The 25,479-nt window shown below is 45.5% G+C and overlaps 1 protein-coding gene across 1 annotated transcript; it reads left to right on the top strand.

Moving 5' to 3' along the window:
• Positions 1-11,619: 11,619 nt before the first annotated feature.
• On the top strand, positions 11,620-13,328 carry LOC311581266 (proline-rich protein 23A3-like). Its single transcript, XM_084753383.1, has one exon. The coding sequence runs from the start codon at positions 11,966-11,968 to the stop codon at positions 12,797-12,799; it is 834 nt and encodes a 277-aa protein (XP_084609509.1). The 5' UTR covers positions 11,620-11,965; the 3' UTR covers positions 12,800-13,328.
• The last annotated feature ends 12,151 nt before the right edge of the window (positions 13,329-25,479 follow it).

The following is a 25,479-nucleotide window of genomic DNA, read 5'->3' as shown; positions in this document are numbered from 1 at the left end:
AAATTTTTTTTCGAGACAGGGTTTCTCTGGGGAGCCTTGGCTCTCCTGGACTCGCTTTGCAGACCAGGCTGGCCTCGAACTGAAAAAAATATTTTTTGAAAGGAGGGCAAAGGGGCTAGAGATGTGGCTCAGCGGTAGATCAGTTGCCCAGAATATGAAAGGCCCTAGGAGTGAATACAAGGCACAGAGGGAGGAGGAAGAAGGAAAGAGAAGGTGGGGGGCAGCGTGCATGTTAATTGGGAAGGCTCACAAAATGCTGCTGAGCACATCACAGGGTATCAGACACACATACTCTGTCTTTGGGTTAAATTAATGCCACACACTCTAACTGTATTCCCACAGGAACTAAAAAGCAAAGTTTACCTTTGAACTCCTTTCACCATTCAGAGTGTTGGGTGTTTTGAGGACTGGAATATATGAAATCATATACATATATTTTTATGTTTTTATAAACATAAAACATATTTTATATGTTTTAAAAAGCTTCAGTTAGGGATGGAGATGGATGTTGGCTGTAGACACGCACTTAGGCTGCAGTAAACCCTGGATGGGGTGAGGCACCCCTGGGATCACAGCCCTCTGGAGGTGGGGGCAGGAGGATTAGAATTCAAGGTCATGCTTCTCCACAGCCAGTGTGACAATGATGAAACTCTGCTTCAAAAGCAAAAGCAAAATAACAACAACAATAAATAGAAATAAAAACAAAATGTAGAACGTATATATAGAATATACATTTTATTGATAATGTTTCATTTGTTAATGCTGCCAATGATACTCTCTTTTTTCTTTTTTTTTAATTTTTATTTTTGTTGTTGTTGTTGTTGTTTTGTTTTGTTTTGAGACAGGGTCTTTCCATGTAGTCCTGGAAATCACTATGCAGGCCAGGCCCACCTCAAACTCATAGAACTCCTCTTGCCTTGGCTTCCCAAATGCTGGGATTAACAGCATGTGCCATCACCAGCAGCCCGCCCGCCCCCCTCTTCTTTTCTCCTGTCCCTCCCCTACTCTACTCCTCCCGCCTTGTTGTTGTTGTATTGTTTGTTTTCTGAGACAGGTTTCTCTGTGTAGCCCTGACTCTCCTAACTCTTCATGTAGTGCCAGGTCGACCTCAAACTCACAGAAACCCTTTCGCTTCTGCCCCTCAAGTGCTGAGATTAAAAGCGTTGGAGGCATCCCCCCAAACCACCTGGCTTTTAGGGGAGTGGAGGTTGCCTACATGTATGCCTGTGAGGGTGGCAGATCCAGTTTCAGACTGTTCTGAGCTGCCAAGTGGGTGCTGGGAATTGAACTCAGGTCACTTGGAAAGCAGCCAGTGTTCTTAAAACCACTGAGCGATCTATTCTGCCTATGCTTGTTTTTCAAAATGGTGTCCCACTATGCGACCCAAGCCGGACTAAAACTTGAGGTTCACTACCAAGAAGAGACCTGATACCCTATGAGCATATACAGGGGGAGGAAGTCCCCCTCAGTCACAGTCATAGGAGAGGGGAGTAAGGAGAAAATGGGAGGGAGGGAGGAATGGGAAGATACAAGGGATAGGATAACAATTTAGATGTAATATGAATAAATTAATAAAATATATTTAAATTTTTTCAATAAAAATCTTTTTTTAAAAAAAACCTTGAGATTCACCTCCTTTACCCTCTCATAATGCTGGGATCATACACTTGTACCACAGGACATATGTACACAATGGCATTTTCTCCAAAAGAAGAGAGAGAGAGAGAGAGAGAGAGAGAGAGAGAGAGAGAGAGAGAGAGAGAGAGAAAGAAAACAAAATAAATAATTTCATAAACACCGAAGTTAAGAGAACTGAATCTGCCGGACGGTGGTGGCACACGCTTTTAATCCTAGCGTTTAGGGAGGCAGAAGCAAACAGATCTTTGTAAATTGGAGGCTAGCCTAATTTACACAGTGAGTTCCAGGACAGCCAAGGCTACACAGAGAAACCCTGTCTTTGTTTGTTTGCTGAAGGAGAGAGAGAGAGAGAGAGGGAGAGGGAGAGGGAGAGGGAGAGGGAGAGAGGTAGGGAGAGGGAGAGAGAGAGAGAGACTCTCTCACTTTCGAATCCCTAAAGCCACTGAAAAACAGCAATTCTAAAGATCATCCAGCTTCACAACCAAAAAATAAAAAATAAAAGACGTAAAAGTTACTCTGCCCCCTATAGGCCAAAAAAGTATTACTCAAGTACTGCCTGGCCTATGGGAAAGCTTTGCGGGACGCTCCTGGGAGGAACCTTCGGAATGGAAGCTCGAGGGGCGGAGCCTAGTGTGACTTTTCACGACTTCACTTTCCGGTGCATCCCTTGAGGTATAATTGACATCCAGAGTGTATTTGGCTGTGTGTGAGGAAAGCTCAGGGCCCCAAAGCGCGAGGCTGCAGCCACTCCGTCCACGCCACCGCACCTCTCTGCGCCGCATCCCGCATCCCGCGCCGCTCCAGCCCCGCAGCACCGTCCACATGCTGCGTGTAAGACCCCGCAGCCCCAGCGCCGACGACGCCATCGCGCCCTGCTGGGCATCTCAGGCACCAGGCCCCAGCCCTGCCAAGCGCCGCCGCCTCCAGGAGCCCGCGCGCCCCAAACCCCTGGAGCAGCCAGACCTAGAAGGCCCAGGCCAGCCTGCCCGAGGCAACGCGCTCACCTTGGTGGTGTTCCTGCCCGCTGGTTCTGCCCTGCAGCTTCCCCAGGATGACATCGACCTGCTGCTCGAGCCGGATCCCACCTCGGTCCTGGAAGTGTCGCTCCATGGACACACCATCATCCTAGTTCCCGAGGATGGCCTCCAGACCTCCGCCCATCATGGACCACCTGGGTTCTTGCCCACCAGCCCGCAGGAATCCTTCTTTAGGACTCGAGCCTTGAGGATGAGGACTCTCACTTCCTGAATCCCTAGCTGGGTCCTCCAGCTGGTCAGGCCGCTGGCCTCTCCTCCACAGGAGTGTACAGCCCTAGGCCTCAGGAGCAAGTCCTAGAGCCATGGCTTCTGGTGCCCTCCACTAGAGTGCAGAGCCAAATTCTCCGAGGTCTGCCTGGGACCTAGACAGCCACCAGCAAGGACCCTTCCCCAGGTCACCACTGCAGCCTCTGCCTCCATCTCCTCCTCCAAGTCCCCAGGAGCAGCGCCCGCCCTCCGTGCCCTCCTAGGACCCCTTGCAAGGCCAGAAGGCAGCTATTCTGTGAATGAACTGCACCGTAGAAACCCTTGCTGCCCGGCCATTGTGTGTGCCTTTGGCACAGCCCCTACAAGATTAGACCTGCACTCTCGGTTTTGAAGTGTGCAGAATGCAGAATACTGGGTCGATGGTTGGCTAGAAAGTCCGGAAGAAAGCTCATCGCCACTAAAACATACTGTTTGAAAATCACCTGCTTTTGGTCCTGAAGTTGATAGCTTATGCCCTTTTCTATACAGAAGTCACTTTCATGAAACTGTACACCCCAGGTGGTGCCTCAGACTTCAGCTCCAACATGTTTCCTTGAAACGCCACCCTACCACGCATCCCTTCTGGGATTGATTTTTGTCTATGCTTTTTCCACAGGCCCTTCTCCCAATCAGGGCTCTCCCTTCCTTGAGGTGACCCTCATAGATTTACTACACAGTTTAAAAAATAATAATAAAGTGCTGTCATTTTCTTTCAACAGTTAAGTGATGATATAATTTATATATTCAGCATTTTTTGTTTGGGGGGTTTGTTTCTGTTTTGGTTTTCGATGGTGTTGATGGTAGTTGGTTAGCTGTGTTGGTTTTGTTTTGTTTTGTTTTGTTTTGTTTTGTTGGGGAGGGGTGTTCCAGCAGCACCAAGTATTCCAAGTATCTTTTGTATTTAAGTATTTCATTTCTTTTAGTATATTTTTAAATATTTGTTTATTTTTATTCCGTGTATGTGAGTGTTCTGCCTGCATGTATGTATGTGCCTGTCATCTGTGCTTCCTGGCCTACAGAGGGAACAAAGGACATCAGATTCCATAGAACTTGAGTTGGAGGTTTCTGAGCCTCCACGCCCTTGCTGGGAAGCAGGCCTCTGCAAGAGCTGCAAGTGCTCTCAACTGCTAAGCCGTCACTCTAGCCTTCTTTTTGTGTATTCTTAATTTTTCCTACTCTGAAGAATTACACACTCCTCGGGCTATGGTAATTACAAGATTATTTTTGTATAGGAATAATCACAAGATCTTGAATTTGTTTTGTTTATTGTTACTAATGTATGAAATAGTTCATGTTTTATCTGACATTCAACAAAATATTAATTTCTTTAATAATTTATGCCTGGGTTCTTGCAACTGGTGGATAAAGGCAATGGTACTTCTAATGAGAAAATTGGCACAAGCCAAGTTTGAAAAGCTTAATTTTCCTTAATGATCTGTGTTAGTCAGTCCAGGTAGAACAGCATGCTTGGAAAGGGCAACCCTGTCAAGAGAGCTGTTTAGTCACGGTTGACCAGTCATCTTTTTCCTGTTTAGGAAGCTACTTGTTAATGTTTCTGATCATAAAAAGAGGTTTCTGTGTTGGTTTGGTTAAGTAACTAAAAAGAGACTTCACCAAACTAATTAAATTGACTTAATAAATGGATTAAAATGTTAAACTTACTTAGGTGTCTTCACATAAGAGCTGTGTGGAGCCTTGAGCCGCTGAGGTTATTACAAAACTCGGAGGGCAGCTGAGAGAAGGGTTGGGGCCTCAGCCTTTTACAGATTTTACAAAGTCTTTTTGAAGAGTTGGAAGCAGATGGGTGGGAGGAGAAAACGAGTGAAGAAGCACTTTGAGGCTTTAAATGTTACATTTTACAAACATCTTCTATGTGCATAGCTTTCTATGGTGTCTTTTTTTAAAAAATATTTTATCTTTATTTTATGTGTATGGCTGTTTGCCTGAATGTATGTGTATGCCCCACATGGCCTGTGAAGGCCAGAAGAGGGTGTCTGATCTCCCGAAACTACAGATACAGATGGTTGTGAGCTGCCGTGTGGGTGCTGGGAGTTGAACCGAGGTCTTCTGGAAAAACAGCCAGTGTTCTTAACTGCTGAGCCATCTCTCCATTGCCTGTGAGGTCTTCCTCATGCAGCGACTTTCAGTGACAGGCCATATAACACCTAAGGCTCTTTGTGTTCCTACTCTTCCAGGAGATTGTCTGTAATTACATGCTGGGTCGTTTTGTCCTGCAGTGTTTTTGTGGGGTGGGAATTTGTATTGTTTGGGGTTGGCTCTTTTTCCTGTGTTTGCTGTCTGGGTTTTATGTGCATCGTTCCTAATGCTTAAATGTCTACTTTTGACAGGTTTGCCCATGTTTTTATAACAAAATAAATCATTACTATTAAAGCTAAAAATCAGCAAGATGGTAGCCTTTTTTTTTTTTTTTTTTTTTGGAGAAGATTAATATTTACCACTTCAATTGGGAAATGCTTTGCCAGTTGTGCTCCTAGTCTTCATTCCTGGGCTCCGCCCTTCATCTGTCCTCCAGTGTCTTCTTGCTGCAGGACAATTTCCTTTCCTTTTCTTGTTGTTTGACAGGGAATCCCCTTCTCCCAGGCTTTCTTTTAACTTTCGATCTTCCTGTTTCACAAGTATTTCTATTACAAGCAGGTCTTATCACACGGAGCCCACAGTACACTTTTTAAGGATTCTTTCCCCTCCACGGCCACCGTGGTGTGATGCGTCTTAAGTTTGTGTTCAGAAATGTCTCCATGACACCCACACCTGTGTGCTGCTTTAGCTGGGATTACCATTCTGAAATGGCCTCTGCATCTCTCACTTCATCCACAGGATTATTTTCATACTGTTCTTTGTTGCAGGTGAGAAGTCGCGCTCAGGTTGTGTTGTCGTTTCTTTGCATTGACAGGGGTCGGGGTTGCCGGCTTTGGTGTTTTTGTTGCCTTTGACGACCTACACCTTCAAGTTGGTATGTCTAATCCTAGGAAATGTATCTGTTGCGTTCCACTGAACCTCCTAAGTCTGGAGATTAATTCTTTCTTGATGTTTCAGTTTTAAAACTTAGTCATTGGGCTTGTGATATAGCTCAGTAGGGAAAAAAAAATATTCTCCTAGCATGTGTGAGATTGGTTTAATCCACAGAATATATCGTTTTAAAAAGAAAGAGCCATTTTTCTCTTGAACCTTTGAACTCCTCCTCAGTTTCTACAACACCTGAGAGGAAAATGATGAAATTACGTCACCAAAGCTTTCCTCTTGTCTACTGATTTCTTTCTAAACAAAGTTGGGCTTAAAGGGAGATTAGCCTTCTGTTCCATACGGAACTTTATATGTGCCTTTTCCTGGATTCCAAAGATCCAAAAGTAAGTAGGAGCCAAACTGTAGGGAATGTATACTATCTGACACTCAAGCAAAAAAAAAAAACAAAAAACAAAAAAAAAACCCCATAAAACCATACATCTAATATCCAAGCATCACAAATGGTCCAGTTTCAGGTATTAAGACAACAGGGATGCTGGAGTGGAATGTCCATATCCCTGTCCCCTTTCACTGATGGGAGAATTAATAACTAAACCATCTTAGCTGATTTCAGGGAATTATTCTCAGGTTCTATGGTTACTGTTCCAATTATTATTCAGGTAAGCTATATGTTAATTTATTGTTTTATTAAAAATTTTCAGACAACATATTTTGATCATATTCTTTCCCCTCCACAAGCTCCACATATATGTGACTACATTTATAAACACAACGTGCTAAGTCTTTTTAGCGTTTCTTGTATGTGTATGACTTCAGGGCTGACCACTTGGTATTGGATGACCAGCTAGGGGGCTCATCCATGGAGAAGACTGTTTCATCCACTCCGAGCATTCCTTAGTTGCTTGTACTTTTTGACTATGGATGAGAGGGACCTCATGAGATTTTCCCCCATTCCGTGTTATCATGCCCATTGGCAGAGTACTTCTTCAGGTCTCCTTTAGGCAGCCATGTTGTTGAGGTATCATGACTGCGGCTTCCCTGTCGCGTTTGGGAGACTCATTCTCACATCAGGTGTCCTGGTCCTCTGACTCTTACCATCTTTCCGCCTCCTCTTCCACTACGTTCCCTAAGCTGTAGGTGTAGGACTTGTGTGCGCTATAAATGTAGTAGGTGCAGGAGTTGGGTGGGCTATAGTGTAACAGTTGGTGCTGGGCACCCGATGATCACTTGATCTCTGCTCTTTTTTTTTTGAGTGGTTTTTGGTTTTCTGGAACAATCTCCGTCAATTGCAGAGAGAAGTTTCCTTGATGAGTAGTGAGCACTACACTTATCTGTGAGCATGAACACTTAGAATGCAGTTAGGAAAGTGGAAGTAGTGGGTCTTCCTTTAGGAGGCATGCTTCACGCCCCTCCTCATCACTCCTCAACTCAGTTCTCTTTGTCCAAACCTCCTACTTTTTCCCAACAATTCTACCAGAAACCTACTGCTTCTAAAGACTCCTAGACTCCATAGGGTCCAGATATTCAGGAAATGGTGGAATTTAAATTTTTGACCTAAGCCAAATTAAAAACTAAAATTTCCCCAACCACAGACAAGACCAATCGGTATCCATAAAAAAAATTTTTTAGCCTAGACTGGCCTTGAAATTTACAGCCTAAGCCAGGCATGGTGGTAGCATATGCCTTTAATCCCAGCACTTGGGAGGCAGAGGCAGGCAGATTGCTGTGAGTTCGAGGCCAGCCTGGTCTACAGAGCGATTCCAGTACAGCCAAGGCTATACAGAGAGATCCTGTCTCGAAAAGCCAATAAAGAAAGAAAGAAAAGAAAAGAAAGTGAAAGCCTAATAATTCTATAATGAGTTCTCTGCCACGGGCCTTCCATCCAAGTGTTGAGACTAGAGATGAGACTTACTATAGTTGGCTAAGAATTCACATTTGGGGAGGGTACAAATGATCAGTCTCATACACATATTAGTCAGAATATCCTAAATCCTGGATAGCAAAAGTTTATTGAACTATCCTAGAAAAGTACATACAGACAGTCATAGACTAGCCCAGCACCAAGCATAGGAAACTTCCCTCCAAGTTGTTGGAGAGGGGAATGCAAGAATCTCTCACAATAACAAAGGTCATTGCTACGACCCTTGGTTACCTCCCAGAACTTGAAGGCAAGGTGCAATTGCTAATAAATAAACAAACAAATAAATAAATAAATAATCCACACACATTAGCCACAAGAATTGAGACACAAGTAACGTGGAAGTCCCTTAAGGACTAGCTCTCGTAGCATCCGAAAGTGCTGTGCGAGCTGCCAGTGGAGAAAAGCAATTAATGGTCCTAACCAACTGTAAAGCCTCTGAACCACAACAAAGACCAACACGACCAGAGGTCCCCAAAGGGTACAGTAGAGACATTTATATATTGGGAGCAACCCAGCAGCTGTGTGTAACTGCACTTAAAGCCTGCTAAACATGAGGAAATTCATGCCTAGCATTGCAAACCCAGCCAACTAACCACGGACCTGAGAAGACAACCGAGACGAACAGCCACTTCCCCTAACAGTGTAGCTTCCGGCCGCATTCTAAACGCTTATCCTTATCCACGGGCAAATATAGCTCTCACCCCTTACCAAAGAAGCTCCTTGGAGCAGACAGTAATCCATCTGCCATAAAACTCCTACAACAAAAGCTCGGGAAACAACATGGAAGAGGGGCGGAAAGAGCCTAAGAACCAGGTGGGCATGGTGGTCCACGCCTTTAATGCCAGCACTCAGGACTCCGAGGTAAGACAAATCCCTGTGAGTCTGAGACCAGCCAGCATAATCGATATACGGAGTTCCAGGCCAGCCAGTGATACATGGTGAAACACTGTCTCAAGGAAGGAAAGAAAGACAGACAGACAGACAGAAAGAACTAGAGAACCAGGCCATCTGCTGTGAGATGATGGTGTCTTCTACATATGACAAGAAAGCCACACTCATGAAATTTTACATATACATGTGTGTGTGTGTGTGTGTGTAGTCATATATATATACCTAATCATATATATACATACACACACATATGTGTATATATACGGCCTCCACAGTGAAAACACCAATGGCATGCTAATGTGGACGAGAAAGGAAAGGAATGAGGAACTATAGGCAATAACTGGTTGCTAAGGGAGAATCAGTCTTCTTCCGGGATTAGCCCCACAGGCAGTTTATCCACCCCAAGGGATCAGCCCTAGAAAAATAAACACAGAAGCCACACTAAAGGGAATCCGCAGGCTGCATTTATGCACACATATAAAGATACATATGTAACAATTAAAGAAAGAGCGCATAAATTTGAGGGAGACAGGGGGAGCTAGAGGGAGAGAGGGAAGGGTAGAAATTACACAAAAACAGTACCTGTGTATGAATTCACCAAAAAATTAATAATAATTTTTAAGTTAAAAAAAAAAGGTAAGGGGGGCTGGAGAAATGGCTCAGTGGTTAAGAGTACTGGCTATTCTTCCAGAGGACCTGAGTTCAATTCCCAGCAACCACATGGTGGCTCACAATGTCTGCTTCTGATGTATGTGAAGACAGATGACAGAAAGAAAGAAAGAAAGAAAGAAAGAAAGAAAGAAAGAAAGAAAGAAAGAAAGAAAGAAAGAAAGAAGTAAATAGGTTTGTTTTGTTTTAAGGAAAGGGGGCTAGAGAGAAAGCTCAGCCATTAAGAGTACTTGCTGCGATGCCAGAAGACGCAGGTTTGATTCACAACTCCCACACCTAGGCTCACAGCCATCTGTAGCTCCAGATGCAGGGGGTCCAGTGCCCTCTTCTGGCCTTCATGAGTAGTTCATGTGTGTGGTTTTCATACACGCTGGCAAAACACACAAAATTTAAATAAATTATAGTGCAGTTCTTAATATTCAGGAAGCATCTGTACAAAGGTTCCCTTTTACAAGGTTTTTTTTGTTTTGTTGGGAGGTTTGTTTTGTTTTGTTGAGACAGGGTTTCTCTGTGTTAGCCTTGGCTGTCCTGGACTCACTTTGTAGACCAGGCTGGCCTTGAACTCACAGCGATCCATCTGCCTCTGCCTCCTGAGTGCTGGGATTAAAGGCGGGTGCCATCAAGGCTGGCCCCTTTACTGTTTTTAAAGCACTCCTGTTACCCCGCAGTGTTAGCATTCCCGGACAGCCAGGGCTGCACAGAGAAACCCTGTCTTGAAAAACCAAGAATGAAAACTTAAAACTTAAAAAATTTTTCTTTTTCTAGAGATGGAGAAAGAAGTCTGTGTTTTCCACCATCTAGTTTCGGGCAGCGGTTCTCAGCCTCCCCGATGCTCTGACCCGTTAAATGCACTTCTCCATGTTGTGAGGACTCCAATCATTAAATTCTCTTCGTTGCTCTGGCGATAACTAATTTTGCTACCACTATGACTCATAATGTAAGTATCTGATAAGCAACTCCTAGGAAAGGGTCATTTCGGCAACCCTAGGGGTGACAACCCTCAGGTTAAGAACCCCTTGTTTAGGAGAAGAGCATAAGAATGGGTGCGGATCCGGGGCAAGCAGAAAACTTCGTGCAACTCCAGCCATAACATAAACTCACTCCCTGAGTGGTGAATGTCTATGATCCTAGTACCTGGCAAATGATTCAACGAAGTTCACAGTCACATTGCCCGAGGAGCCAGAAAGCACAAGCATACAAAAGACCCGTTCTCTTCGGGCGTGGTGGCGCACTCCTTTAATGCCTGCACTCCGGAGGCAGAGGCGGGTAGATTTCCGTGAGTTCGAGGCCAGCCTGCTCTAGAAAGCGAGCCCAGGACAGCCAAGGCTACGCAGAGAAACCCTGTCTCAAAAGACAAAAACAAACAAACAAACAAAAAGTCGGATGGTGGTGGCCCAAGCCTTTAGTCCTAACCCTCGGGAGGCAGAGACCGGTGATCTCTGTGAGTTAGAGGCCAGCCTGGTGTACAAAGTGAGACCAGGACAGCCAAGATGACACAGAGAAATCCTGCCTTGAAAAACCAAAATATATGTATATTTTTTATCTATTTAATATTTATTAAATTAATGTTTCAAGAATTATCTCCTCATGCCAGTATGAAACTGTGTAGATTAACATAAGCAAACAAATAAATAAATAAATAAAAGAAAATTTTAACAAATTTAAAAAAAAGAAAAAACAAAAAGGTGTTTTTTTTTCGTTGTTTTTTTTTTTTTTAATTAATTTACTCTGTATATGATGTGTGCCGCTGAGTGTCACTATGTGTGACGGAGATCAAATTCGGGTTTTCAGGCAAAGCGATGAGGGTCTTTACCTGTTGAACCTTGTCTGGACCAGATTTGTTTTGTTTTGTTTTGTTGTGTTGTGTCGTTTGGGGGGGGGGGGCAATGTATCACTCTGCCGCTCATCTTTGCCTCAGACACAGATTCTCTTTACCTCAGCTTTCGGGGTGATTATGAGGTCGCCGAAGACGTGAATGATATCAGACTTCACATCTCCTGTCAGCGGCGGCTACCCACTAACCCATCACTAGACACGGGGCGGGGGCGGGAGGGGGGCGGAAGCTGAGGCAACGTCATGTGGCGTCAAACTGAGTAGGATTATTGGGCGGGAGGGTGGGGGGGGGGAGGCGCGGGCAAGTTTTTCAGTGATCTTTAGACTCCCCAAAACCCTACGAGTTCTAATCCTGAGCCATCTTGAAATTCTATTCCGGGTGAGACAAACTGTGTAGCCTGTTCTGCCTCCTATAGGCCAAAAAAAGTATTTCCCAACTACAGCCGAGGCTATTGGTCAGCTCGACACTCCTGGGCGGAGCCTCCGGGACTTCAAGTTCCCAAAGCTGCAGCCTAGACTGACCTTTTCCGTCTGGACTTGGGTTCCGGTTCATCTTTTGAAAATTGATTGGCACCTGGTACATATCCGGACTTGCGTGCGCAAGATCGAGATTCCTCTGCGCTAGGTGGAGCACAGGTGCCAGAGCACGAGGCGGCAGCCGCTCGGTCCGCGCCATCGCACCTGTCCGCGCCCCGGAGCCCCGCAGCCCGCGCCCCGCGCCTCACCAGCACCCCCCGCAGCGCCGACGATGCTACCGGTGACGCCCCACACCCCCTGCGGCGACCCCGCGCCCTGCTGGGCACAGCAGGTACCAGGCCCCAGCCCTGCCAAGCGCCGCCGCCTCCAGGAGCCCGCGCGCCCTGAGGCCCTGGCCGACCTGGAAGCCCCAGGCGAGCCCGCCGCCGCCGCCGCCGCCGCCGCTGCCGCCGCGGCCGACGACGACGACGACGACGAAGAGCTCACCTCGGTGGTGTTCCTGCCCGCTGGTTCTGCCCTGCAGCTGCCCCTGGATGGCGTCGACCTGCTGCTCGAGCCGGATCCCACCTCGGTGCTGGAAGTGTCGCTCCATGGACACACCATCATCCTGGTTCCCGAGGATGGCCTCCAGACCTCCGCCCATCGTGGACAGCCTGGGTTCTCGCCCACCAGCCCGGAGGAGGCCATCCTTATTGACTTGCCGCCGCAGGACCACCTTGTCGTCCTCCAGCAGGGATGCTGTGAGTTAATCCTAGATATCTCCTTCGAAGACGACTCCTGGGATGAGGATGAGGACTCTGACTTCCTGGAGCCCTGGATGGATCCTCCAGCTGACCAGGCCGCTGGCCTTCTCTCTCCAAGAGTAGTGCACAGCCCTGGGCCTCAGGACCCAGTCGCAGAGCCATGGCCTCTTATGGCCTCCGCCGGTGCAGAGCGATCTTCTCCAGGGTCTGCTTGGGACCTAGACAGCTACCTGCTGGGACCCTCCCCTAGCTCACCACTGCAGCCTCTGCCTCCATCTTCTCCTCCAAGTCCCCAGGAGCAGCGCCCTCCACACTCTCCTCGGGCGCCGTGCAAGGCCCGGAGGCGACTGTTCTGTGAGTGAACTGCGCCGCAGAAAATTATTGATGCACTACAAGCCAGGGCCTTCTCTACTTCTGGATGCTATGCACTTAGTCGCAAAGGACCGAGGGACTCTTCCTGAGGGCCCGAACACATTTCTTGACGTCCTCATGGTAAATTCTCTGTTTCTCTAACGAAGAAATTAGTGGGTGTCTTATGCTTTCAGCGTTCTTCCGTGTTTTCCCATGAACTTTTGAGGATTTGGACATGGCTTACCTACCTCCTTGGTGTTTCAGCTGCTGCCCTGGAAAACTAAGCAATACCATGATAAGCTCTGATGGCTGTTTAACTGGATGTACAGCGTTCGCAGCAATCTCCAAAGCTACTGACTGATACAGTCTTCCTTTTCAGTCTTTTCATATAAATGAGATTTACGGTGAATTTTACCGGCTGTTTTCAGCATGCACTGGACTATGCATTTGTTGTATTTTTTTAATTTTTTCCTTTTTGGGGGGGTTGTTGTTTTGTGGGGTTGTTATTGTTGTTGTTTTGGGCTTTGGGTTTTTTTTGGGGGGGTTGGATTTTCGAGATAGGATTTCTCTGTGTAGCCTTGGCTGCCCTGGAATCGCTTTGTAGACCAGACTGGTCTCGAATTCACTGCAATCAACCTACCTCTGCCTCCCAGGTGCTGGGATTAAAGGCGTGCAGCAGCACTGCCTGGCTCTTTTTCTTTTTTCTTTCTTTCTTTTCTTTTTCTTTTTCTTTTTCTTTTTTTTTGGGAGGGGTTTGTTGTTATTGTTGTTGTTTGGTTTTGGGTTTTTTGGGGGGGTTGTTTGTTTGTTTGTTTGTTTGTTTTGAGACAGTGTTTCTCTGTGTAGCCCTGGCTGTCCTGTACTCACTTTTTAGACCAGGCTGGCTTTAAACTCACAGCGATCCACCAGGCTCTGCCTCCGGAGTGCTGGGATTAAAGGCATGTGCCACCACACCCAGCCTTTTTTCTTTTCGTTTTCTTTTCGTTTTGTTTTGTTTGCTTGTTTTTAAACAGGATCTCACTCTGTGGCCCTGGATGTCTTAGACCTATGTAGTAAACCAGGCTGGCCTTCAACTCACAGAGATCTTCCTGCCTCTGGCTCCTAATGCCTGGCTTGCATTTCTTTTTATAGCATGTTCACATCAAGATTCCACAAGCAAACTGGTGGAAAATGTTTTCATAATTATTATTCCACATTATTTTTTTGGTTTTATTCCAAACTGGATTTTTTTTCTCCTATAAGCCTAATTTGTAAAGTTTGTGTACAATTACTATGCTTGTCTTGTTTTATGAATAAATAAATAAATAAAATGTCACTTGTAAAGATGAAGTCTATAAGATCGTTCATAAAATCATAGCTGGTCAGATTTACCAACCTACGTTACCAAATTTCCTCTTTGATCCCTGGCTAGCCTCAATTTTTATCTTGCCAGAGAGTAGTTATCTGCTTTTAATTTCTCTTTGCATTAATACAGATTTAGCCCAGGTCTCACAGGTGCAGGGCAAACACCCTAACGCAGTTACATCGCTGGCTCGCTCCTTACTTACTGTATTGAGACAGGGTTTCACTAAGTTGCCCAGGTGAGGTTTAAACTCATTCTGTAGCCCAAACTCACCTCGGAAATGAAATCCTCTGCAGAGGACCTGAGATTACAGGCAAGAGCCCAGCTCTTACCTACATACAGCTTGTTGTTGTTTTTGTTATTTAACTTATTATTGATGTATATTTTGGGGAGTGTGTGTGACTTGTGTGTGAATTCAGGGCTATCTGTGCCAGTCGAGCGTCTGTGCCATAGCACACCTGTGGAAACCGCAACCTGGGAGTCAGTTCCCTCCTTGTACCATGGATTCAGGGGGTCGATTCAGATCAGGCTTGCATAGTGAATACTTTACCCAATGATCCCATGGCACCTGCCCCAGAAATATGCTTAATAGTCATCTCCTCCGTATCTGTCCTGCCTTGGCTCTCTAAGCCTGAACGTGAGTCTGTGTGATAAATCCTTAGGATTTTATGCTTGAGAATGACTCATTACATGCTCACTTTTCCCGCGCCCACCCCCCCCCCCAGGATTCTAAAATTTATTTTAACCTGAATGGCCAAGGGGAAATCAATAGGCTATAAGCCACTATATGATTTTTTTTCACAAAAGTTTGTTCTTAAATGCCCAACGGACTCCAACACAATGCTGTACTCTAGATATTGGGGGGGGGGGCCGCGGGTGAAACACTAGCGGGGGATCCAGAAATTTAAACAAAAGTAGAAGGAATAAAGGATCATTGACATATCAGACCAAAAATAAATAAATAAAAAGCATTCTTTTAAAACTCAGCCTCCTTAATTCCACCTGTGGCCAGAGGCCCCTTCCCTGAGGCTTCACTTTCTTCTCCCGTTTTTGTTCATTTTTGCCTGGAACTTCATTCCTCCTGGTCCATCTCTTAGCATCTCCAAGCATGACGGGCTTGAGGCTTCTAGTCATCTTTGTGGAGGATGCTCCTGGCCTTGGTTGCTCTTACTTCTAGCATGATATTTGACTACTTTAAATTTGCTAACCCAGTGTTTCGCCATTTTTTTTTTTTGTCTAAATGGTTCTCTGCCAATCAAAATACTATTATTTTATATGTGGGAGGTGTGTACATTTTCGTCTTGAAGGCCTGGGGTGGTTTATTCTTGGTTTGTTTTTGTTTTGTGACAAGTTCTGTGCAGCCCAGGCTGACCCAGAAGTTCTGGTCCTCCAGCTTCAGCCTCCCAAGACCCAGGGTGACAGGTGCATGCTGCCACATCTGGCTTCACTTCACCATACTTTAAAATATTTGTTTGCTTTTTCGTGTCACACAGTTTGGTTGTAATGTGTCTCCGAGGAGAGCCTATCTTCGTCTGGCTTGACTGAATGCCATTGACTGTGGTTACTGAAAATTATCTTACCTGAAATCCTGCAACAAAAAGACCGTCTCAGAGTATCTCAGTCCCCCTCAGGTTGAAAAGCCAATTGAACATATGACTGCAGTGTTCAGTCCCTTTCTTGTGACTCATTGTGTCGGGTACTTTTCCGTTACTGTGATAAAATACCACGACCAAAAGCAACAGAGGGGAGAAAGAACTTACTTTAACTTAAGGTTCCAGAGGGACAGAATTTATAATGACAAGGGAAGGAATGCCGTGGGTGCCAGAGCAATCAGCTGGGTGGTCACATTTTCATCCACACACGGGAAGCAGAGGGAGAGCAGAAACAGGGGTGAGACTAGAGAAGCCCTCAAAGCCACCCCCAGTGACTTCCCTCCAGCAAGATTCCACTTTTAAACATTCCAGAATTGCCACACGTGGTGCCATCAAGTGTGCGGACCTATGAGGGGACGTTTCTCATTCAAGTCACCATACTCATAATATCTTAGTTTTATACGATGTAGCTAGGACACAATTACTATCCAATTAATTCCTTCCAGAATTCTATTAATAATATTTCTGTTTAAAAAAAAATGAAAGAAAAATTCTCATTTCAAGATTGCATTCATTTTCCAGGATGTTTAACTTCCTTGTTTTAAAACTCCGTTTCAAAGTCATAGACTTGTTTTGTGGATGTTACTTTAATACTTTTTTTAAAAATACTTTTTTGCAATGTATTTATTCTTCAGTATATTGGACCGCCTCATTGCTCAGCAGTTTTCTTTGGAGAACGCAATGCAAGTAGGAATTTGTCTTTTTCATCCTGCATTTTTACATCTTACACTTCCACTTGCACACCTCATTCCGCTTTGGAAGGTGTCCAACTGGTCTCTCTAGAAAATACAAATCCCCGCATTCTCGCCAGAATGTGCTGTCACCTGAGTTTTTTATCTTAGGCATTCTGAGGGGTGTAAGATGAAATCTCAGAGTCATTTGATTTGCATTTCCCTGATGACTAAGGACACTGAGCACTTCTTTAAGTGCTTCTCAACCATTAGAGATTGTTCTCTTGAGAATTCTCTGTTTAGCTCTGTACCCCATTTTTAAACTAGATTATTGGGTTTTTGATGTCTAGTCTCTTAAGTTCTTTATATATTTTGGATTCCACTCCTCTGTCAAATGTAGAATTGGTGAAGATCTTTTCCCATTCTGTAGGCTGCTGTTTTGTCCTATTTACAGTGTCCTTTGCCTTGCAGAAGTTTTTCAATTTCATGAGGTCTTATTTATTAATTGTTAATTTAGAGTCTGAGCTGTTGGTGTTCTGGTCAGAAAGTTGTCTCCTGTGCCAATGAGTTCAAGGCTATTCCCCACTTTTTCTTCTATTAGATTTTGTGTATCTGGCTTTACATGGAGAACTTTGATCCACTTGGACTTGAGTTGTTCAGAGTGATAGATATGGACCTATTTGCATTCTTCTAAATGCAGACATCCAGTTAGGCCAGCACCATTTGTTGAAGATGCTTTCTTTTTTCCATTGTATGGTTTTGGCTTCTTTGTCAAAAAGCAAGTGTCTGTAGGTATGTGGGTTTATTTCTGGGTCTTCAACTCAATTCCAGGCATCTACTTGTTTGTTTTTAATATGCCAATATCATGTGGATTTTATTACCATTGCTTTGTAGTACCACTTAAAAATCAGGATGTGGAGCAAGGGGAACACTCCTCCATTGCTAGCGGGATTGCAAACTTGTACCACTATGGAAATCAATCTGAAGGTTTCTCAGAAAATTAGGAATAACTCTACCTCAGCTATACAGTGGTATATACCCAAAAGATGCTCCACCACACCACAAGGACACTTGCTCAACTATGTTCACAGCAGCTTTATTTGTAATAGCCAGAAACTGAAAACAACCTAGATGTCCCTCAACCGAAGACTGGGTAAAGAAAATGTGATACTTTTACACAATGGAATGCTACTCAGCTATTTTTCTTTTAAAATCATGCAATTTTCAAGCAAATGGATGGGATTAGAAAAGATCATCCTGAACGAGGTAACCCAGACTCAGAAAGACACGCATGGCATGTGCTCACTTTTAAGTGGATATTAGCCGTAAAGTACAGGATAACCACAATCCACAGACCCAGAGAAGTCAAGGAGGCCCCAAGGGAAGATGCTGAATCTCACTTAGAACAGGGAAATAAAATAGACATCTGAAGTAGATGGAGGGAGGGAACAGGATGGGAGAGAGGGTGGGGTGGGGGGAACTGGGTAGAGATCAGGTGGGGGGAGTGAGAGACAGAATAGAAATTGGGGGGAGGGCATCTCTGAAACAGGGGAGGCTCCTGGGGTCTCTGTGGGTGGCCCTAACTAAGACTTCTAGCAGGAGGAGTTAAGAAGCCTAAGGTGGCCACCTCCTATACCCAGGTGGGACTTCCAGTGAAGGGAGGGGACCCCAACCCCCCCGTAAAACCTTAGACCCAAAATTGTCTTACCTACAAGAAGTGTAGGAGTAAAAATGGAGCGGAGACTGAGGGAATGGCAAACCAATAACTGGCCCAATCTGAGACCCAGCCCATGGGAGAGAGCCACCCTGTCACTATTAATGATACTCTGCTATGCTTGCAGACAGGAGCCTAGCATAGCTGTCTTCTAGAAGGCTCCATCCAGCAGCTGATGGAAACAGATGCAAAGACCCACAGCTGAATACTAGGCCAAGCTCTGGGAGTTCTGTGGAAGAGTGGGAGGAAGGGTAGAGAGAACCAGAGGGGTCAAGGACACCACAAGACCTACAGAGCCTCACAGAGACTGAACCACCAACCAAAGAACACGCATGGACTGGACCTAGGCCCTCTACATATACGTAGCAGATTTGCAGCTTGGTAAATAGGTGGGTTACCTAACAATGGGAGTAGGGGCTGTCTCTGACTCTGTTGCCAGCCACTGGATCCCTTCTCCCTAACTGGGCAGCCTTGTCCAGCCCCAGTGGGAGAGGACGCGCTCAGTACTGCTGTGACTTGAGGTGCCTGGGTGGGTTGATACCCCCTTGAGGGTTTCCCCTTCTCTGAGAAAAAGGAGAGGAGGGAGTGGAGGGAAGGGGGGCATGAGGGCAAGACTGGGAGGAGAGGAGGGAGGGGGCTGGGATCAGGCTGTAAAGAGATTAAATTAGTAGAAAAATGGAAAAAAGAAAAGAACATACAGATGAAATGCTGAAGCAGTTCCACAGCTGCTCACTCAGTTTGACAGTTAGTAGACGTTCATCTCCTCATCAGAAAGGAAATCTTGGTTGCCACATCTTATAGTATCAGTTCAATGAATACATTAAGCTGTCAGCTAGTTAGAATTTCACCATTTACTACTCGTTTTGCATTTCCTATTTGCGGTGGAGGTGACAGTTGTACCTTTCTTTTAAAACTAAATATGGGGTATAAAAGCTATCCATGCCATTAGCCAGTTGGGAACTTTATGTGCTACAATACTAACCTGCCAGGTAAGATATGCCCACTGGTGCAATAGTGGTTAGAGGTTATGGGGGTAAACAATTGGTTTTGTGTTGGCTCTGAGGCTTGTCCCACAGGAGGGAACTCGTGCTTGGAGTACAGGTAAGCTTGCTGAAAACCCAGTGCTTGGAAGCCACAGGTCCTAGAATAGAACCTAATACTGCTGTATTGGTAAATGGACATGTTATCAAACTGCCTTCTACATATTTTTTATATTTACACATAGATCAGTGCTACCATCCACCTCGGCCAGGAAAGACTCTTTCCGGAGTGGTTAGCAGTTAAAATAGAAACCACAGCTGTTAAAGTGCTAAGAATAAAGCGACTGTAAGTGTTTGGCCCTTATGGGCCATCTGTATCAGCTGCTCCACCCCCCCCACACACACACACCATGATAAAACCTTAGAGAACATCACAGAAGATGGGGTGGAAAGACTGTAAAAGCTGGAGGATGAGGAGGAATGCTATGCAATGCTGACTTATACACATAATGTGGCCACTGGATAGTTCTTGTTACCTGCACAAGACATGCACAGGAGCAGGCCAGTGGGACCAGTCTACATTAGAACAGGCAGCATCAAATGAACTCAAAGGGTTATCCAAGGAGAAGGAGGAAGAGGAGGAGGAGGAGGAGGAGCGAGGAGAAGCCATGGAGTGGAGTGGGAAGGAGTAAGTAGCATGTAAATAAATGAATGAATAAATAAATACACAAACAAACAAAGCAAAGGAGGAGGCTAGGCCGTGATCCTGAGCTATAGTGCTTGTCTAGCATGTGTGAAATGAGCTCCAAGAAGGGACTGGACAAAGGGAGGGCAGAGAGAGGGAGAAAGAGGCATAAATATCAAAAATGCTTTCCAGTCTCAAACACAGATAAGCATAACAAAATTAATGAAGTGCTAAAAAAAAATGCCACTTAAACATTAGGCACGTCTGGGCTTAGATATCATTTTCAACCCAAACAAAGGGTTTAATTCTGAAAGAGTTCTATGCCACCATTGATGACCTGTGAGGATCAATTACCTTTCTACGACCTCATTTCCTGTGACCAGGCCAGCCTTCAATTTCCTATGTGTCCCCAGACTGGCCTAGCACTCATCCCCTATCAGGCTGCCCTTAAACTCCTGATTCCTTTGATTTTTCCTTAAGAATTATTTGTCTTATGTATATTAGTCCACTATTTCATGCACACCAGAGGAGAGCACCAGGTGGCCTTACAAAGGTTGTGAGTCACCATGTGGTTGCTGGGAACTGTCCTCAGGACCTGTGGAAGAGTGAAGGGTTCTGAACCGCTGATGCATCTCTCCAGCCCACGCTCCTCACCTTGCTCTCGCTGTCTCACTGTAGGGTTACGGATCTCCTAAAGTACTAACACTAACACTTTTTGTTATGTCTCTGGGGATCAAGCCCATTGGCCTCTAGCCTGATAAGCAAATACACTCTCAATGAGGAATTTTCCCAGGTCAATTATGTACAATCAACATAATGAAAATTGATATCCGAAGCCCTCTGCTGGCCTCCAAGTGCCCTGTACTCACAGGCACAAACCCCCATTACCAAATATGGGCCTAAGAACCAAATGCTTTCCAAAACCTTGAAATAAAATGGAGACTGTTTGATTACATACAAAATCAAGTCCCAGCCAGGTGTGGTGGCATATTCCTGTAATCCCAGGTCATGGGGGGCAGAGGCAGGCCTATCACTGTGAGTTCCAGGCCAGCCTGGTCTACAAAATGACTCTAGCACTGACAAAACTACACAGAGAAATTCTGTCTAAAAAAAAAACCAGACAGGCGTGCTGACACAAGCCTTTAATCCTAGCACCTGGGATGCAGAGGCTGGGAGATTGCAATGAGTTGAGGCCAGCCTGGTCTGCAGAGTAACTCTAGAGCAGCCAAGGCTACACAGAGAAACCCTGTCTCAAAAAAAAAACAAACAACAAACAATATATGTATCAGAAAAACCATTTTTAAAAAAACACAATGCAAAGCAACACAAGAAAAATTTAGCTACTATCTTTAAAATCTACCATGGTTCACACCTTAAGACACACCTGACCACAGGGCAGGGTGGCACATGTCTTTAATCCCAGCACTCTAACTCCAGGCAGAGCCAAGTAGATTGCTGTGAGTTCGAGGTTAGCTTGGTCTACAGAGGGAGTTCAGAATAGTCAAGGGAACACAGAGAAACCCTGTCTCCAAAAACAAAAAACAAAAAAGAAAAGAAAAGAAAAAACAACACCCATGTTACCAATAAACCCACCCAGTTTTTACATCCCAGCACTAGGGAGTTAGACACAGGCAGATCATGTCAGTTTTAGGCCAGCCTGGTCTACAAAGCGACTCTAGGGCAGCCAAGGCTACACAGAGAAATCCTGTGTCCAAATTCACTATCACCCTATACTTAATAGAATTTATGTATCAAAGTAGATGGGGGGACCCATTTCAGATTGTGTGTGTGTTGGTTGTTATTTTTCATTGTATTGTCTGTTTCAATCTGTGTGTTGTGTCAGTGTGTGTGAGATTGTGTGGGTTTCTGTGTGGAGGAGATCTACAGGACACAGCCACCCCTTAGGAACTATGTAGTGTGGAGAAGCCTTTAATCCCAGCACTCACAGGGCCAGAGGCTGAACACCACATTGTGAGTTCAAGGCCATCTGTTCACATAGTGAGGTCCAGGCAGGCCAGAGCAACCAAAGGAGACCTCGCTTGGAACAGAGTACTCTCTCTTGATGGACTCCTTAATACCATAAGCTTGGAAATAAATGGGGGCCGGGCATAGAGTTGGGACTTAGAGGACAAGAAGAGGGGCAAGGATTAGGCTGAAAAGCGATTAAATTAATGTGTGGGTTTTTTGGATATTTTGTTAGCAAGTCTGAGCTGTTGTCACATGCTTTTACTCTCAGCCCTGGGAGGGAGAAACAGGCAGATCTCTGAGACTGAAGCTACCTTAGTCCACAGAGTAAATTCCAGGACCGCCAGGTCTACACAGAGTAACCATGTCTCAAAAGACAAAAACAAACACAACAAAATACAAGAAAAAGTTTCTTAAGAGAATAATCTGGGCCAGACATTCTGGACTTTGTTCCCAGCACATGAAAGGCTTAAGAGAGCAATCTCTCTGAAATCAAGCTCGAGCCAGGCATGGTGGCACATGCCTTTTCTCCCAGCACTAGGGAGGCAGAGGCAGGCAGATCACTGTGAGTTTTAGGCCAGCCTGGTCTACAAAGTGACTCTAGGGCAGCCAAGGCTACACAGACAAATCCTGTCTCCAAATTCCAAGCAAACAAATAAAAACAAACACAAAAACTCTCTGGCCAGGTCTGCTAGTGTATGACATTAATGCCAGCATTCTAAAGGCAGAGGCAGGCAGATCTCTGAGTTCTAGGCCACCCTAATCTACATAGTGAGTTCCACACAGCCAGGGCTGTTCCACAAAGAGACTGTGTCTACTGAGGTGGAGAGGGAACTAAACAGTTTCATTTCTTACCTTTTCAATGACTTTACCAAGCTAACTTTGGACTTTCAATCTCACTTAAACAATCTATATATCAAAATGGAGGAGGGCAGGAAAACCAGTTTCAGATTGCGTTTATGGTTGTTTTTATTTTTCATTGTGTGTGTTGTCTGTTTCAACCTGTTTGTTGTTCCAGTGTGAGAGAGACTGTGTGCTGTGTCTGTGTGGAGGAGATCTACAGGACACAGCCACCCCTTAGGAACTATGTAGTGTGGAGAAGCCTTTAATCCCAGCACTCACAGGGCCAGAGGCTGAACACCACATTGTGAGTTCAAGGCCATCTGCTCACATTGTGAGGTCCAGGCAGGCCAGAGCAACCAAAGGAGACCTCGCTTGGAACAGAGAATTCTGCTGTGTATGCCTCAGAATTCCTAAAAGACATTTTAAATCTTTTCCCCACCACATGTTGGCATGGGAGGGGACAAGTAGGATAACTAGCTTTGTGACAGGGCCCAGAGCTTAGCACAACCGACTCCATGATGGAAGTGCCAGTCAAGCTGCAAACCTCAACAAGCAGACAGCAGCAGGACCTACAACTGAAACAGAGACCTAATCTCTCAGAGTGTATTGTTCTGGGAAAGTGTCTACATGGACTGACCCTGCGTGTTGGCTTCAGCAGTTCACCCTCTGCCTGAATGGGATGGTTGCCTGAAGTTTGTCAGCCCAACACATGGCTTCTATGCTTCAGAGCCCTATCTGACAGAAGATGGAGGCTGGACTGGGATCCTGGAGACCCAGGAGAGTCAAGGACTACCTTATAAAGACGCCTTTCAGCTTCACCCTGAGGAGCAGCAGGCTTCCCTGGTGGACACCACACAACAGCTTCATTGAACCATTCCATGGTCTACATCTCTATCACAGGACCACACTGAGCCTGTGATATAAAGGAGCAGATACAATCACTAATGAGAAATAAAGTAATTAGGGCATGAGAAAAGCAGAGCCCTGCAGAGCCTGTACTGCTCTTCCAAAGCTTCCTGCTGTCCCAGCTGCAGCAGATCCGAAGCCCTCTGCTGGCCTCAGAGTGCACTGCACTCACAGGCACAAACCCCATTACCAAATATGGGCCTAAGAACCAAATGCTTGCCAAAACCTTGAAATAAAATGGAGACTCTTTTGATTACATAAAAAATCAAGTCCCAGCCAGGTGTGGTGGCACATTCCTGTAATCCCAGCTCTTGGGAGGCAGAGTCAGGCATATCACTGTGAATTCCAGGTCGGCCTCGTCTGCAAAATGACTCTAGTACTGACAAAACTACACAGAAAAATCCTGTCTAAAAAAAAGAAACAAAATCAAACCAAAACAAACCAGGTGTGCTGACACAACCCTTTAATCCCAGCACCTGGGAGGTAGAGGTTGGTAGATTGCAATGAGTTAGGGCCAACCTGGCCTGCAGACAAACTCTAGAGCGGCCCTGTGTCAAAAACAAAAAACACAAACATATATATTCACATATATATATATGAAAAATATTTTAAAAATACAACATAAAGCAATATAAAAAAATTTTACCTACTATCTCTAAAATCTACCATGGTTCACACCTTATGACACACCTGACCACAGGGCAAGGTGGCACAAGTCTTTAATCCCAGAACTCTAACACCAGGCAGAGCCAAGAGGATTACTGACAGTTTGAGTGTAGCCTGGTTTCCAGAGCGGGTTCAGAATAGTCAAGGCAACACAGAGAAACCCTGTCTCCAAAATCAAAACAAAAAACAAAAAAAAGAAAAAAAGAAGAAGAAAGAAAAAACAAAAAACAAGACCCATATTAAAAATAGACCCACCCTGTTTTTATAGTAGAAAACCAGCCTCTGACCACATGGGGCACCAAAATCACTCCCTCCCCATACACACACAGACTCACACACACTTTTGAAAAGACAAAGCACGTCTTATAGTCTGGATAATACGGTAAGCTTGCCAGTAAAGAACACCTGAAGTTTCACTCTGTGAATCTCCATTTCCATGGACTTTTGCTCATGAACAGCTTGTCAGGGTGGGGGAGGGCCAAAGAAGTCATGAGAATGTGGTAGGGGGTGGGATGAAAGGTTCTCTTCTGTGTGTGATGCCAAAAATAAAGGCAAGACAAACTACAGGGACATCCAAGGGTGGATTTCTTCTCTCCATTATCAAAACACCCAACACTTACCACACAATCACACTCACATTCACACACCGCGGCACACCCTATATCCTGCCCCGCTGCATGGCGGAAGGGAGTGTCTTGGAGGCCAGGTTTATATAAAGAGGTCAGGTCCTCTCTGACGCCAGATCAGGCCGTCACCTGGAACACATCTCTCCTTCTCAGAGAGTCTACAGATTCTCTTTCAGAAAGCAAACTACAGCTGTCCCTGAAGGAAGAACTAGAGCTCACAAGTGTATAGCCTCCATCTTACCTTGTTCCAGGCCCTCCGAACCCCCAACATGAAGAGAGTGTGGCCCCGCTGCCCATGCACCGAGGAGGACAGGGCGTCCTGGGGGGCACCTCAGGGACCAGGCCCCAGCCATGCCAAGCGCCCCCGTCTCCTGGATCCCGCACGCCCTCAGCCCCTGGCACGGCCAGTCCGGGAAGCCCCAGAGCAGCCCCCAGGCCAAGAGCCCAGCTGTGGAGTGTTCCTGCCTGCTGGTTACAATTTTGAACCACACCTGGAAAACTTCGGCCTCCTGCTTCAGCCTAAGCCCATCACGGTCCTACAAGCGTCGTTCCAAGGACACAACATCATGCTGATCCCAGAGGACCTCCAGGCCTCCATCCATCCTGGACAGCCAGGTTTCTTTCCTCCACCACAGGGGCCC

Source organism: Acomys minous (genome assembly GCF_964271855.1).
Source record: "Acomys minous genome assembly, chromosome: 13".
Lineage (NCBI taxonomy): Eukaryota > Metazoa > Chordata > Mammalia > Rodentia > Muridae > Acomys > Acomys minous.
Note: the sequence above shows the minus strand (reverse complement) of the source record. Positions and strands in the feature narration are given on the sequence as shown.

Excerpts from the sequence above, each read along its gene's own strand:
- LOC311581266 (XM_084753383.1), top strand. The coding sequence starts at position 11,966 with ATGCTACCGGTGACGCCCCACACCCCCTGCGGCGACCCCGCGCCCTGC.